The following is a 17,564-nucleotide window of genomic DNA, read 5'->3' on the forward strand; positions in this document are numbered from 1 at the left end:
ACAAAGTCGAAGCTGCCTTGAAGCGTAATTAAAAGAAGCGTACTCTTCACATTTCGGGCCAACACGGAGGTATAACCCCTATAGCACCATAACTGAGACAATTGCTCAAATTAAATATAGAAAGGTAGATATCCCCCCCTCTCCACCGTATAAGTCACGTAACAGGGAAGCTCCCAACACATGGGGATTCATGCACACCTGCGTATGTACACCTCGAGAGATATATCTCTGTACTGCAGACACGATAAGAGAGTAGAAACATGAATACGTTCAGTAAGCTATTCAGCAACGCATATAACAGCGCACATAACAACGAAGCAAATGAGTGGAAAAAAGGAAACGTGTCAAAAGTTGGCGTGACCCAGACGCTGTTAAAAAGTGCACCTAATCAATATAGGCAATGGAATAACGTAAACTATGCAACAAAGAAGAATGTTGACATTGGAGAAGTAGTCATAGGAAATCTTAAGAAGGATGAACCGGTGTTACCACCACATACGGCACACAAACATGGTGGATTATCGAACGGTTGTACGTCTAGACAAGTGGGAAAACAGAGTAGTTGCTTCAGTGTGCAAGCAAAAAGTAACTCCTTCAATAGAAAAGCAAAGGACGTAAATAACAGCGCGTACTCATTATACAATCCGCACAATTTGTTCAATGCGTACAGATTGAAGAATCCCTATTGCCACCTACAAAATGCTTTGCTGAAATATGAGTATAATTATGCTGACTATGTGGTACAGAAAGGGAAATCGAATAGTACGGCTCAAAATAGAAAGGTAATTTTAAAGCAAAAATGGTGCCCCCCCAAAGATTACGTACCTCAGGTCGACATTAATAAAAATGACAATTATGAACAGAGGAAAGTAGCATATTTTGATCGTAACAATAATCAATATAGTGACAAAGGCAGTAATTTAATACTTAGAAGTAATGCCTACCCTACTTGGGGGTTGCAAAATAATTTAAAAGATTATGTTAATTTCCCCCCCCTTGAATTAACCACAAAAAATCAAGCACTACGTAGTGATAACTTTTTCGGGAATGCGAAAATTGGAAGGTCAGTGAGCCACATGAATGGGAATGAAAAAGAAAGGCAAAATAATGTTATCGAGATGGGGATAAAAAATATCACACATGAAGGGATCTCCGGTAAGGCCATGGGGATTCCGCTTACGGGTCTTCTCAGAAGTGCCAAACTTGGGCATCCCACCGATGGTATCATCGGTAAGAATAGCCGGAATGGAAAACATGTCACAAGTGAAATGGTCATCAATCCAGGTGGTCCATTGCACAGGAATGCAGTTCCTATGACGCATTTGACAACAAATGGAAGTGGGGACCCACTAAACGAAAATCAATATTGGAAAAACCCAAATGAAAATTTCCTGAGTAGAACCTACTCTCTTAAAAGTATTAATCACAAAAGTGTAAGCAATTCGAAGAGAACGGAAAATCAATTTAACCCATCTGTACTTATTTCGAATGAAAAGAAAAGAGGAGAAAAACCCATTTCAAAAGCAACTCAGCGAGAAAAGTTGGTTCACGAGGTGCATTTAGAACGAATAACAGGGAAAAATCGTTACGTGATGGAAAGCGCCAACGGAACCAAGAATACAGAAGCAGAATTGAAGCCAAACCTTAATCTATGTGAACTTCATAACGGACTAGTTCTCAATGTGCAACATAACAGATTCACGAACAGTTTTGATGATGCATGCCGAGTGCAAAGAAGCAATATGTTCATATGTTCGAGGAAAAATGGAGAATCGTACAGCTCCAGTTATGGTAATTTCTTTGCCCCGCAGAAGCATAACCAGTTCAGAGGCGCCTGCGGCGGAGGAGGCGGCGACAATAAACGTGGCAACAATGAATGCAGAAGCAACCAACATGGTAAGAACAACACTTTAACCATGTTGAGTAAAAAAAACATTGCTTACAAGAATGGAAGAGCACCATACCTTTATGCCCCCAACAAAAAAGCAAAAGACAACGGGGAAAGTAGCAACACCGCCTTGAAGTACGCCCAGCCCGAACCAGGACACAGGAGTAATGACCAAATGCATGGTAATAATGAAGGACATAATTTCACCCTACGCAATAAGTTAAACCAAAGCAGCTGCAATTTTGTGAGTCCAATTGAATATTACACTACGCAGGAAGACGAGGCAGGAAAAAAACACAGCTCCATCGCGCAAGACGTGATACAAGAATTTAGAAATGCAGATCTTCAAAAGTATTATGCATTTAACGGGAAAATTTCTCAGAATTCAAACCATAATGGTAGTGGTTGTACGAATGGTGTCAGGAATGTCAGCACATGCAATGGGGGTAGCGACCATGTGATGTTATCCAACGGAGTGTGTCGTATTCAGCATGGTTATATTCAGCCACCTTCTGCCCACGTCAATAACAGTAGCGAGGGAACAGTTTCAAAAGATTTAAAATGGATGAAAACTGACGGCAGTGTAAGCGTGATTAGCGGTAACTGCGTTAAGAATATGGCAGCTGAGATAGACAATACGAATCATCACGAAAATTACGATGCTGGAGAAAAAACGGGTAAGCCGTGTAATAATAACGTAATTGCACACGTACCTACTGTAGGTGTAAGTTACTGGGGAGGAGTAGCTAGAGGTCCAGAAAAAGCGAATAGATCCGAAATGGCAAGAAATAAAACATGTAAGAGCAGGACGGTAGAGAAAATATATCCTCAGAGTGGTTACTACATAAGTAGCAGCAACGATCGCAGTATAAAAGACGATGATAAAACAAGTGCATATGACACGGGAAATGGAAATAGCGCTAACTATTTTAGCACTGCAGCGCAGTTCGCGGGTTTGAACAGAACAAAGGAAAGGGCTACTCCTGAGAATCCCCCCCTAGGAAATAAAAATTCGGCCCCCAAAGGGGAACATGTTAAAAGTAATACCGTAATGATGGATAGCAATAACGATTTGTCTTGTGTCAGTAAGGGCATTAACTTTAGTGAGGGACGAAACGAAGATATCGTCCATTTTGACAAAAATAGGAATGGATTAATGAGGACGGAAAAGGGAGAAATTAATTTTAATATACCAAGTGAAGGTACCTACTCGAAGGAAACACCACAGGAGAGATCCAATATGTGCTGTGATAAAAAACAGGCGTTAGACATGTTTGCTAACATTCATGGAACTGTATTTCGTGAGGAAGTGGCGAAGGAAAAAATATGTGAAAAACCCCAGGAAGATGATAAAGAGAAAAAGGTTTATTTACTCACCCGAAATTGTGGCCTTCATATTAGTAACGTTAAACGATGCGGCATGACAAGAACACGGATTGCAGACAGAAGTAAGGGCACTCAGATGCCGCAATGGAATAAAGCATATTGCCCTAACGTAGGCAGCGCTGGACAAGGTCCGGCACAGGAAGGTAGCTGCAAGCAGGAGGAAGACGAGACTGCGTTCAAGGTTGATGATTATCCCAACATAAAGCATGTCAGTAAAAATGTCAATAACGATATCAAAAAGGATGTCGACAGCGATGACAGTAATAATGGCAGAAATGATCATAATAATTGCAACGATAACGCATGGGGGGGTCCTCTAGAAAGTAAAGAGAAAAAAGAAGGAGGAGCAGGGGCATACGTTCAAGGAAGCATACACAATAGGAAGTCGCGTGCGAATCTTTGCAAGGGTTGGGAACAGGCAAACCACGTAGGTGGGAAAGAACCCCATTTGGACACGCTCAATGAGCAGAATTACCAAGAGAGCTGGTCGTCCCCATCCAACCCGAGTTTTATTTTAGCAGGTTCGAAGGGCAGCAACGAGATGGTCGAAAGTACAAGTCAGGAAAATTACCATATGTATGAAGTACTAGCCGCAGAGAATCCTGCAGATGGGAATGGTTACCAAAATACCAATGCAGGAAATACACAATGGAGTAACGAAAAAAGGGGAAAACAAATTTTGAATAAAAATATAAATGAACTAAAAAATGGCACGATGAAGAAATACAGCATGGAAAACTTAACTGACTCGTACATTTATCACTTAAATAATTTGAATAGAAATGGCAAGATGAGAGGCGAAAAGGAGAAGTTAAAAATGAATACACACTGTTCCAACGTTGTGGAGAGGACTGTTCCATGTGTCAGTAGCCCTGAAAAGGATGATAGGAATAAGGGGTGTGTAGGGGGTGAAAATGAAACGGGAAAGGATACCAAAAAGGAAGAGAAAGTGCATTACTTGAGGGAAGATCAAACTGGAGGAACACAATGCACTAATTCAGTCGCGTCGAATGGGAAAATTAACTACCCTATTTGTAACGAATTATGTTCCCAGAACACGAATAATAGCAATAATGGAGAACACTGCGAGGTGCCCATAAAGGATAATTCCCATTCTGAATATATGAACTTACTTGATAGGGGAAACCAAACCGATAGGCATTTGCAATTGGGGAAAGCATTCAGTAGCTCTTCGCAAAAGGGGGACATGGAAAGGAACGATTTTTTGGCACATTTTAGAGGAACTAACCTACAGGAGGGCCTCCTTAATGGTGGGCATGAAAGGAGAGTCGATGGAGTCCGATCAGACGATGGGGTAAGATCGAACAATGGGGTCATATCTAACCATGTAGTCGATAACTCCGAGGGGGCGTTCAATAAGGGGGAATCGGATGGGGATAAGAGTGTGAATGGTACCAACCATGGGGGCAGCAGTCGGAGCAGCAGAGTAAGTGCTATGAGCGGTGTGAGCGGTGTGAGCGGTGTGAGCGGTGTGAACGGTATGAGCGACATGAACTGCCTGAACGGTGGCAGCCGAGAACCAAGCGGCGAAGGAAGAACAGCGACGCGAGCACGTAAAGTGGCCCTACCGTGGAACAAGGACCAGATAGTTAAAGTGAACTACAGAAGTAGAAGCATGAAAGGGAAAAGTAATATCACAATAAACACCAAGTTGGCCAGGTACGAAAGGGTGCTCATTCACACATGTATTAGCAAACTGAATTGGAAAAAATGCATTGACAATGAAAACAAAGGAATATTTTACTGGATAGGATATAACATAACCGATTTTGATCATTACAATTATATGAAGAGGAAAAAAATTATAAATAGAATCCCATCCATGTATATGTACACGAAGAAAAAGGCCTTAACATTTTTACTGTCCCATTTGTCCCTTATTTTTCCCTCCCTATATGATTTCTATCCAAACACATTTGTATTGCCGGAAAATAAACATATTATAAAGTACATTCTGAACAGTAGTAATAAAGATTACTACATTATGAAGCCAGATTGTGGAAGCATGGGAATGGGAGTCAAAGTAATACATAAATATAGCGACATTAACATAAATATTTTGAATGGGTACAACTGCTACATTGTTCAAAAGTATATAGACAACCCATTGTTGATGTATAAGAAGAAATTTGACTTTCGTATATACATCTTATTACTTCCGGGGAAACATTACCCTAAAATATACTTGTCCAAAATTGGCTTTGCTAGATTGTGTACAGAGGAATATAAAAGAAAAAAAAGATACATTTACAACACCTTTATACATTTAACTAACTATAGCATTAATAAAGACAATGAGAAGTATATTAGAAAAAAAAACATCCATGATAAGAATAATAATAAGCAACTACTGAGTGATGTTTTTATTTACCTGAAGAATAATGGATACGATATTGATGATATATGGAGACAGATAAAGAAAATTACTTGTTTAACCTCTCTGGCAATTTATTCCTACATTAAAGAAAAGATAAAGTACAATTTTAATAACAATTTTTATTTTTATCAGCTAATTGGATTGGACATCCTGCTGGATGATACTGGCAAAGCGTGGTTGCTGGAGGTAAACTCCAATCCGTCCCTGCGCATTGACTACATTGATCCAAGCTACATCAACTTCGAAATACAGTTAGAGAGCATGTTTGACAGGTATGTCAAGGAGCCCGTGATAAGCGAAATGTTTTTAATTGTGTATCGGAAAATTTATAAAAAGCATTTATGGAAAAGGGACAAGAGGGGCACCACCGCAGGCGTTACTATTGGGCAAGACCAAACGAGGAAAGCGGGTAAGGCGGAAAAAGCAGCTAAAACCGGCAAAGCTGGAAAGGCGGGAAAAACTGACAGAATGAACAGAGTGAAGGTTCAAGGCGGCTTCACGCACGACACGTTTGTCCCCGTAAATATCAGGGATGTTAAAAATTGGGGGACACACAAGAAAAAGATGGGCGAGAAAATGGGCAAAAAAGTGGGCAAAAAAGTGGGCGAAAAAGGCGAGCCTAGTAACACTGATTTGCCAGAGGGAAACCTCCAGTCGGACATAGCCTGCAATAATATGATTGATAAAAAAAATGGCTTCACTCGGAATAGCGGTCTAGGTAAAGTGCTCTCAAGTGGTCGCAAAATTTATCCCCAAAAGGGGTGCACAGATCACTTGTCGTGTAATGATCAGTGTGAGTCCAGAAGAAAGTGTAGATTGAGTTGTACTCAAAAAGGGAACCTGGTAAGTGATGCGCAGCTGATGAATAGGGTGATAAAAAGAAAGGGAGAAACGAAAAATGATTTATTTTTGAAAAAGGAAAACATAAGCATCGTCGACACGTGCGTTGATGAAAATGATATCGCTAGCTTCAGTTTTTCGAACGAAATGGACAACGAGGCTGAGGGAGGGAGCAGCCAACTCGAAAGCAATGATAATAGGGAGGCCCAGAACGGATACACAACAAGGGTGACGAAACAAGACAGTGAGGAACCGCCCCCAAACGAGGGAATGACATCGAACGAAACGGGCGCAGAAATTGGACATAACGGGAAGTATTCCAGGCGATCATCAAATAGCACGAGCAGTTATCTAAGCGGCATAATGCAGGGAACACATGGTGGTGATGCCCATGGGGCAGACCATCCGGGGAAACACCCAAGAAGTTTGAAGAGAAAGTATCCGAATCAGCAGGCGACTAATCACGACGAAGACCAGGTCTCCTTTTCGAACGACGAAAGAGTGTATACCAGCTCAGATATGGACCATGAAGATAACGAAGTGCAGAATGGAAGATACGGAAAATCGAATGCTGTGGGGGACACAAAAGAGGGAAGTAGCCACACATACACATACGACTGTTATAGTAGCGGTGGCAGCAGTGATGGCAGTGTGGAATATGTGGACAGAAACTTTGTTAACCAATTAGGGAAAAAACAGAATGGCGTCTTAAGCGTGAAGTGTAATAAAAAGGGGCCATTGCGGTACTCTAGCAGAGGAAAGGATATCCCACGTGAAGAAGAAATGAACCAAATGTGCAGTTATGAAGAATTACTAAAAAGGGATAACAAACTAATCGAGAACAACATTCTAAATAAAGACACCTACGTACAAATCGACAATCAAGAAGATATCCAGTTTGATAGATTCCTCAACGATGACGTGGAAACGTACAAATCACTGTCAAGAAATATTAGTGACAGCGTGTATAAAAAGAAAATCGAAAATTTTATCATGATTAGGAGTAACTTATATAAATACATGAACTGCTTAAATGTCCTGGGAATTCGTTACATAAACAATAATGATATAAACAATTTTGAAGAACTGTACAATAAAAACATTTCGTTAGACTTGAAAAAGACCTACACAAAAATCAGGAAAGATATTTTACATCCCCTAAAAAATAATGTACTGGAAAAGAACGTATACATAAATTTGAAAAAAGAAACGAGCAGATATTATAACGAAATGAAAATATACAATGACTGTTATTTTCTCTTCGATTTTGTGCTAAAAAAATATGACAAGAATTTGAAGAAGAATAATAAGAAAATCGAATATCACATTGACAAAAATACCTTCCTTTGCATGTGTGCAGATGTAAAAATAAATAAAATAATTGAAAATGTAGATATCCCCACGAGCAGTTACAATAATTTGCTTGAGGTAAATAAAAGCAAGCATGAAAATCAAATGTTTCAAATGGTTAAGGAGGTGTTGAAAAATAAAAATTGCGACAGAGGAAATTCTGGAATGCACAGGAAAAGACACGTCAGCGATGAGATCTGCTCGAACAACTGCAGCTTTGGAGATCCCACTGATTTGTCAAAGGGCATTTTGTCGGAGGACCGCGTCTACAGAAGCAGGGGAGAAGAAGGCACAGGTGCTGCAAAATTTTCTTCTCTCCGAGGGAGCAATGTTAGAAATGGTGGCAATACCGACAATGACTGCACCACTCGCAGCCACGACCGATGCAAGGAACAGGCCGGAAACGGCTCGTATTATGCCTCTATGTTGTGCCCCTTTTCTCTAGTTCCAACGTCAAACAATCTGGTGAATTTCAACACCATAGGAATTGGCAGCACCAGGTACAAGAGCGGGGGGAGGAAAAAAATGAACATATACGACTTGGAGTATTTATTTATGAGGCAAGTGTTCTTCAGCAAGTACATTAACAAGAACCAAGGCTTAACAGTTATCGATTTTTTCTTACTGATGCAACAGGTAGCCCTCTTGATATTCCCCTTCATTAGCAACATTAGTGCGTACAACGTTTCGTACCCCTATAATGGTTCCCTGTTTGACGAACTGAGCAATCAAGGAAATAATTTGTTCGCTAATAGAGGTCCAGACACTGGCATGGGAAGTATGACAAAATACGTTAAGACTAAAAAGAGAGGAGATAAGGATAGGTATAATAACGCTTACTTAAAAAGGGAAAATAAGGGTTGTAAGGGTTGTGAGGATTTTAACGCTTGTAACGATGTGATTAATTCGACAAAAAAAGACGTCAACAGTTCTCTTCAAAAGGGAGAAGAAGTATTATATGACCATCTGCATTCGGAATCGAGTAGAACAAGTTGTACCAGGAATGGAATTCGCCAAGTGGAGGAGAAAAACAAAAATAATCATTTATGGCATAAGAATGTTTGCAGCAATGTTTACAATTTGTATGAGTACATTCAAATAGGCATTAACCCCGCTGTTAAAAATATTTGTTTGGAAACTTTTTTAAATTTTATTTTTAACAAGTACGGAATAATACAGTTTTCGTAATACCCAAGGCCGGTGGGTGATCCGTAAGCATGGAGAAATGCTGTCCTACATTTGGGAGATATTTACCATTTAAGTGTCATGCGCTTTGTCTTAATCATCTTTTTTTTTGGGGGGGAGGGGGGAGGAACAGCACCCCACTGTAGAGTTTTATTTTTCTAAAGTTCTGTAAATATATTTTTTCTGCTTTTATGAAACCATCTTTGTTGCGAAGGTGTCGTCATTTTGTCATCATCTGGTTGTGCAACCTTTGCACCGCTCGTCTTTTTTTTGGTGAATCCACGCAACCATGGTCCAAATTTTTGTACTTTAATTTTCTTGTGTTCCCGGTTTATTGTTTTTTTTTTTTTTGTACCATATTATCCTTTCCGTTTTGAATTGTATTTTTATCTTTGTTGTCATGTTTGTAGTCCTTATGCACGCCCTTTACAAGAGTATACTTATACGGATTTTTTTTTTTAAAAAAATTGTGAAGGAGAAAAAAAAGGAATATTACCTTTGTAAAATTCAAATTGTATGAAATTTTTTAGCAATTTCTTTTACCCACCCGTCGGCCTATTTTTTTTATCCCTTTCATGTTCCGCTTCATATGACAAAGGTGCAGGTGCCGTTATTTTAGTGCGTTTTTGCAACAAATTCATTTTTACCTTGCGGGGAAAGTGATAACCCTAAATTTGCCAGTTTGTGGAAGAAAAATTGAAATTGTTTCCTTGCTAGGGATGGCGTCCTGTGATTGTGCTATTTGGATGATGACACATGTGGGTATGCTTACTGGTGGGTGCTCATTCGTGTGGACCTCTTCTCTGTGCACGTTCTGGAAATTATATTCGGTGAAATTTCAGAAGGTTTTAAAGGGTGAAGGGCAGCATGTTTCCAAAGTGTGTAATGAGTACAACTTACAAATAAAGCGGGAAGAAGCGTTAAAAGAAGAACAGAAAGGATGAAATGTTATCATATAAAAAAGACAAATGGTAAATGTGGTTACACTTGGGGGCGTCAAGAATGGCATCAAATTGGCCTAAGAAAAAGAATTTTGCAACTAGCGTATTCGTGGAAATAAATAGAAAAAGTATACTATGCGATTTTGCCGATCTGGGGCAGGAAGAAAAAGTGTATGCGTCACATTTGTACAGTATTTCAAGCGGTTATCCGATAATCAGCTTGTGCGGCCCTCTACGCCCTTTTGTTTTATTTTCCACTGTGCCAGCGCACACTTTTTGCATGAAATCCAAGTTTCACTTGTGTAAAATTATCCAGGAATGCCACACCTGAGAGACGACTTATGGGAGGGAAAAAGTTCAAAAAAAGAAAAAATAGAGCAAAATACCTATGCCGCACCTGGAGGACGCACACTTCATGCACTAAATTTTTCCTTCATACCTTTTTATTATTTAAAAAACGAAAACACACATGTTATGTATTCTTCAGATTGTTCGGTATGGCATTATTTGTTGCACTTCTTTCGCATGATTATTCTGAATGGGGGAATTTGGCAAAAAAAAAAGGGAAAGAAGTGAAAAAAAAGGAAAATAAATAAAAAAAGAAAGAAAAAGAAAGAAAAAAAAAATAAACAAACATACACGTACATTAACGAGTACTCTTTACACGCGGTTATAATATTGTGAAATGGTTTGTTCATTCTCCTGGCCCCATACCGCAAAATAGGAAGGCAGGAAAGAAAAAAAGAAATGTTTTGTAATGCGTTAAGAATACTTTAGGAAAATAAAATGATAATATCTACAGAACAATAGCTCCACGATTTCATTTCTGTGAGAAGTAAATAGTAACACTCCCTTTCTTTTTTTTTTTTTTTTTTTTTTTTCAACACCCACTTGGTATGATACTGCATTTTACAACTGTGGATACAAGTACATATGCACCTGCGTGAACATATATCGTGTGCCTAAGGGGATGTTGCTTACTCGAACAGCATTTTAAATGAAGTTGAAAGCATAATACAACTTAAAAAAGAAAAAATTGTTTAGAATATAAGCTGCGTAACGGCGAAGATTCGTATAACATGAATCTGAGAAGTAGCAACAAAAAATTAACGCACACGCAAAACGGAGCAAACACAGAGAGTTCCTGTAAAGGTATAGATGAACATGTGCAGAAAGGTGATTGCACAAATGAGATAAAAAAAAAGGAAATACGAAATGAGCAAGTGAGGAATGCCAACAAGAATGAGAAAAATTGCAACATCGGAAATACAGGCACACATTTTGAGGAAGGCGAAGGGGATAAAAATGTAGAACAGAAAGAGATACCCTTAGATTTACACGGGATTGACAATTTGGCAGCTGAAAGTGAAAAAGGAATACCGTTATGCATGACGACAAAGGATGACACCTGGGGTTCTGGCTACTGCGAGGGGTACCCCCATGAAAACAACAAGGAGGATAGTAACGCACAGAAAGTTGCCGAGGTATGCAAGACGAAGAGATACACTGATAATCATGCAGCGGATGGGGGTGCCCCTTATGACTGGAGTGAAAGTAGGAAAGCGGGGCAGGATAACTTCCTAAGGGGGGAGGTGGAAAAGGTGGAGAAAATGACCGAGAAAGCGACTCAGAAAATAACCCAGAAAAAGACCACCAAAAACACCGCGAAAAGAAGGGTCGAACAAGAAGAGGTTGTTCCCTCAACTAGGTTGGAAAACCAGGCAAATCCGACAAATGAAACTGGAGGAGAACTCAAAGCGAATGCTCCCAAAAAGAGTACCAAAAAATGCACCTCCAGAAAAAGCCTAAAGAAAGGGAAAGAACCCCCCTCCCCCTCGACTAAGGATGACATAAGCTTAATGAAGGAAAACTGCATCGAAATTAAGGCAAACGAGAAAAAAATAAATGACGATAATGTAGGAATGGAGTATGAATATAATAGATCGAAGGAAATCCAGACAGGTGATGGAGTTAACCCGTGTAATGTAAACGATGCGGGTGTATCAAATGGAAAGGCAGTCTATGAATTACTAGAAGATGAAAAAAAGGAACACCAAATGGAGAGCTCAACATATGATAAAAGAAATGTTAAAAAGAGCAAGAGGAAATATTCTGAAGAAAATGTTAACGGTAATGACGACATAAGTTTGCACGAAAAGAGGAACAAGAGGAAAAAGAAAAAAAACTCGAACACGGAGGATGGGGAACACATCACAAGAGAAGAAGCCAAAGGTAACGATAACAGTGCCCATAAACGTTACCATAATAGTAGCCTTAGAAGTGGCCATAACAGTGTCCACAAAGGTAGCCACATAAGTGAAATGAACGGAGAAGCAGAAAATGAGGAAAAAAGACAAGCGGGTGCCGAACTGGTTCTCGAAAAGGAGGAGAAAGAAGGCCACACCGGAGATGTCTCCACGGCTGAAAGTGTATATCAAAAATGCGCATATGAGGAGGAAAAAATGAATGATGACAGGACATATAACGCATCAAAGGGGAAAGTGGCGACAAAAAAAAAAAACTTAAGTAAGAAAAAAGGCAGCAAAGTCAATGCAGACGAATTTGAGGGAAAGAAAGATACAGCTGATGTTATTAATCCAAATGATTATAAACCGGTGAAGAAAAAATATAAAAAACTTTTGAAAAATCTGCAAACAAATTTATCCAAAAAACTGATGGAACAAGAAGGCGAAAAAAGAATTAAAACCTGGGGAGAAAAGCTAACTTTGCAACAAAAAATTAATCGATTTATAAAGAAGAATATCGCGACAAGGACGGAGTACAAATATGGGAAGAAGCCAAACACACTGTCTATATGTAATCAGTTTAATTTGTACAATCACTTAACCATGCTAAATGATTTTAACAGGTTGCATTATTACAGAGCGGCGATGAGATGGACAGGGCATAAGGACATGTGCGAAGGTGGAGGTGACCCTTTCATGGCACTCTGTGGAAAAGGTGAAACGAGTTCTCTTCATGTAACCAGCACGGGTGATACAACAAAGCAAAACAGCACCACCATATTAGCACAAAAAGCGGTTTGCCAATTTAACAGGGAAAATGTACACAGCATGACTAATACCATAAACTCGTATGATGAAGAAGTTGAGGGAATGCTGGAGGACCAAAACGGAGTGAAGAATCCATATATATTTTTTGAAAATAATAAAGACTGTTACGTTTACAATAAGAAAATAATTGAAATAGGGACGGGACCACTCTCCTTGTTATCCATTAATGCCATCCTAAATGGAGCCAAGCATGTAGATGCGCTGGAGGTTAATAAAGACGCGTCCGAAATGGCGAAGAAGCTAATAGAAGGATATAATTTGGAAGATTTTATTAAAATTATAAATTGTTATTCGAAAATGTATGTCTATAAAGACGAAGAAGATCAGAGGAGATTGAGCAAGAGAAGCTCCTTGTACAACTACTTTGATTCTAACGTCGATGAGCAGCACTGCAGGAGTTTTAATTACGACTTGATAATAAGCGAAGTGATAGGGGATTTCGCTTCTCAAGAGGGAGTGGCAGACATATACCTCGATTTGCACAAAAAAATATTTTCTTACCGAAAGTACCAGGAGTATTTGTACAATTGGCGCAAGACGAACGGGGGTGACAACGGGGGTAATAACCGGGGCGATAACGAGGGCTGTTACAACATCGCGTTGCAGAACCACGGGGAGGACGCCCCGACTGAGGAAGAAAGGCCAAAAAAATACGCAGAAAGTGGTAAGAACGAACAGACGGGCGAGCAAAGGGGTCAGCAGAATGTTAACAAGGTGGAAAAAATAGCATACAGGAAATTCGCAGCAGATGAAAAATTATACAGCTGCGAAGAATTCTACAATATGAATGTTAAGAGCATACCGTATAGCGTTGCCACATATTACTGCCCCGTGAAGTTTCCTTACTATGACAATATCATATATAAGAGTGAGAATTACCCAGAGAGGACAATTATTAGCCCCAAGAGTAAACTACTACAATCTGTTATGTTGGAGTGGTGTAACTTATCATTAACTGAAGAAGAAAATGGGAACACCGATTTTGGTACACTAGAATATTTATATTTGGAACAGAATGTAGCTAACCAAGTGATACAAAAAAGGAATCACATCTTTTGCATTGAAAAAAGTGGCCCTTTTTGTGGGTTTTTAATAACCATAGATGTGGAAATTCGAAAGGGGGAACATTTTGGAACAAAATATGGAACCTGCGACAGCTGGTACACCAACATAGTTTTATTAAAAGACGAAATCAACGTTAACGAGAACGATTTGGTGGTCAGCAAAACGTACACAAATTTGTTAAATTATAATGAGCATAGTATTGATAGAAAAACTGTTTTGGTTTCAAGGCCGTCCTACACGTTTTATGGTTACATTTTAAAGTCGATGAAGCAAAGCACGTTTTCTGTGTCCACGTCAGATAGTGATGGACATGTCAAAAGTAGTTGTTTTGAAAATTCCGATGGGGAAGATTACCCGTCCAACGTTAGTAGCTGCATCTACCTAGATGACGAAACGGTATTGTTGCTAGACCAAATGGACTTTCACGAAAATGTGTTAGCCATGACGAGGAGGCCGAGTGATGGAAAGGATGTTACAATGGGTGAAACTAAAAAAAAAAAAAATCCCCGAAGTGTTAAAAGGAAGAAAAAAAAAACCAATGCGAAGAAGATCCATATGGCGAAAAACAAATTAAATGTTTTGGATGAACAAGTGGAAGAGAAAGTTGAAGATCATTCCAAAGTTGCCCATGGGTCAGTGGAAAATCACTGCGAGCAGAAAGGGATCGATCCAATTAAGGGCGAAACACATGACAGATCAGAACGCAAAAATTCCCTCATCCACACGAGAAGCATGACGAAACGGGAAGGAAAGGGCAAAGATGGAAGTGTGAATGGAAATACGAATGGAAATGTGAATGGAAGTGCGAATGGAAATGCAAATGGGAGTGCGAATGGAAATGCAAATGGGAGTGCGAATGGAAATGCAAATGGGAGTGCGAATGGAAGTGCGGATGGAAGCACAGATAAAAGCGAAGATAGAAGTGCGCTCCCGCAGGATGCCACTAAGACGAATTCGCATAAGGATGCCTCCGTGAACAACACGGAAAATGGAAAGATAGCGAATTATGAGGAAAAATCACCCAGGAAAGAGGCCATTTCTAACAGAGACAAACAAATGAGGAAGCACGACAATTCCTCCACAAGTAAGAGAAATCAAAGAGGCAAAAGAGTTAAAGGATATAAGGCCAAATCGGCAAAAGTCGAAAAGGGGAATACCGCCAGAAACAGTGGCGGAAATATCAATAGTCGCAGTAGTCCCCGAAAAGGGGCACAGAAGACATCGAAGAAGGACCCCAAGAAGAACGCTCATAAGAAAAGGAAAAAAGACAAACTGCGAGACGAAAATGAATACAAAAAAATCTCGGATGAAAGCACAAAAGAATACGGAAAAGACATAGTAGACATTATCAATAATTACAACTTGAATGCGAACTTTTATTATGAAAATTTAAGAGATAAAATCCTGGTTTATAAAAACATGAAGTACAAGCTGCTGCGTATTTACGAACCGGTAGTTATTGATTACGATGAGCAAGCAACGGTGATTTATAAGAAGGAAGATATTTATAGTAGCAAGGAAAACAACGTGAGTAAGTTTGTGAATAACGTGTACCAGTGAGGAGTTTTGCGAAGCGAGCATGGTTTTTGTTGAAAATGTATCATCCTTTGTTTGTTCGTCCTCTGATTAGCGGTGCGTCTGGTGACACGGATGGTGGCACCACTAGTAACATCATCAGTGGTATTATTACTGATGTTGTCATTATTGTTAATTACAATGCATTTGATACTCATTCCCAACATGCGAGGTCCGCGCCGGAACGTGAAATGGCCACTCCATTTAATTATGTATGTCCGGGGTTGCCATTTTCTAACCTGATGAATCTCGCTGTTTTACGTTTTTTGGGGGGACATATTCCAATGGTTGATATTTCTGACTGGAATAAGCTACCGCGTTGTATATTTTTAGGGGGAGAACCTCACCCTTTGGCATTTGCCCACGGGGAGAAATTCCGCTGTTTGGCCCTTTTTCAAGGGCATATGTTCCACAACATCCTTTTGTTTTAGATGATCCATGTTTCCATCTAGCTTTACCTTTTTTCCTGTTTTTTTTTTCTCTAATTCTTATTTTGTATGACAATGGTGGCAGTATGTCCACAAGACATACGTGTGTTATGTCCAGCCTGCACAATTGGGTGGCCCCCGGGGGGGGTTCACACCAGTATATGTGTATATTTATATTGTATATAAGTATATACATAAGTGCATATACACATTTGAATTTTAACTCCGGATGTGTGTATTCCGTTTCGATTCTAACGTCCATTGTATGCACGTTTCATTTCAATTTTTAATTGTTGTCCAACGATTTCCTATGTCATTTTAATGTCTTTGGCCATGAACACAGCGTTCAATTCCGTACACTTCGTTACAGAAAAAAAGAATAAGATAAGAATAAAATAAAATAATAGTATTAGGTATGTACACTAAGGCAATGCGAATGTGTAAAACTGGAGACACTCGCAATATGTAAACTACATCGAAATGCAGTTCCACCTTCTTGTCTTGTTGGGACGAAAATTGAATCTTTCGCATCATGGGGGTGGGTACACTGTTCCGTTATTTTTTCTTCGGGGGTGAACAAATTAAATATATATTCTTGATACCCTAGATATTTCTACATGTGCAGATGAGCGTTTATCTCTTTAGGGACATTAGGACGGTAAACATAATAAAAACCATATACGTTACTGTGTGGTTATGAAAATTGATAAAGGATTCTGCTTGAGGTGTGGCTGGGTCTACCCCGCCCATGGCTAATCTCCACATTTTTGGTGCATCACATCTGACAGGGCAGGTGAAAACAGAAATAGAATACGTGAGCGATACATCTCCTCCAGTTGTGCAGGCATTACTCGTGAGAGAAGAAGGAGCTCAACGCGGCGTATTTACACACACACAAACACACTTTCGGACTTGTTGCAGGAAAATGATGTGGCACGAACAGGGGGGGGCCCTCAATACCATATGAACCTTTTCTCACATCGGTATGTATACGCCAGTTTAATTTACATGAACAGGAGGGTAGCCAAACTGCTACAATGTGACATATTTGTGCAGGTTAGAAAACAGGGTGAAAAGAAACTTACCTTGATACTCGAAAACTTGGCACTAAGGTGCTTTTTAACGATTTAAAACAGTTGAATAGGAAATTATTTTTCTTTTCTTCTTTCATGATGGAAGGATTAGTTTTAAAAATCTTCGTGAACTCGTTATTATATTGATGGAATTGCTGCAGCTGAACAGGGGGAAGGAAAAAACTTTTTGGCCCTCTTAAAAGATAACATTTATTTAAAACGTTTTCTTCTAAACGTGTGAACATTAAAAAAATGTTTTTTCATATTTGTACTTGGCATATGATATCTGAAAATTTAATGCATAAGAATTTTGAAAAAAAAAAAGAAAAAAGAAAACCAGCAAGTAAACACTCGCAAAATA

The 17,564-nt window shown here is 39.4% G+C and overlaps 3 protein-coding genes across 3 annotated transcripts; 2 read left to right on the top strand and 1 right to left on the bottom strand.

Annotated features, from left to right (window-relative positions):
* Positions 1 to 260: 260 nt before the first annotated feature.
* On the top strand, positions 261 to 9,050 carry C922_02464 (hypothetical protein; the record flags this gene model as incomplete). Its single annotated transcript, XM_008818063.1, has 1 exon — positions 261 to 9,050. One exon carries the CDS (start codon positions 261 to 263, stop codon positions 9,048 to 9,050), a length of 8,790 nt encoding a protein of 2,929 aa, XP_008816285.1.
* A 2,017-nt stretch (positions 9,051 to 11,067) lies between these two features.
* On the top strand, positions 11,068 to 15,687 carry C922_02465 (hypothetical protein; the record flags this gene model as incomplete). Its single annotated transcript, XM_008818064.1, has 1 exon — positions 11,068 to 15,687. One exon carries the CDS (start codon positions 11,068 to 11,070, stop codon positions 15,685 to 15,687), a length of 4,620 nt encoding a protein of 1,539 aa, XP_008816286.1.
* A 1,076-nt stretch (positions 15,688 to 16,763) lies between these two features.
* Positions 16,764 to 17,301, bottom strand: C922_02466 (protein farnesyltransferase subunit beta; the record flags this gene model as incomplete). Its single annotated transcript, XM_008818065.1, has 2 exons — positions 16,764 to 16,911; positions 17,216 to 17,301. The coding sequence occupies 2 exons, from the start codon at positions 17,299 to 17,301 to the stop codon at positions 16,764 to 16,766; spliced, it is 234 nt and encodes a 77-aa protein (XP_008816287.1).
* Positions 17,302 to 17,564: the final 263 nt, after the last annotated feature.

Source organism: Plasmodium inui (genome assembly GCF_000524495.1).
Source record: "Plasmodium inui San Antonio 1 unplaced genomic scaffold supercont1.8, whole genome shotgun sequence".
Lineage (NCBI taxonomy): Eukaryota > Apicomplexa > Aconoidasida > Haemosporida > Plasmodiidae > Plasmodium > Plasmodium inui.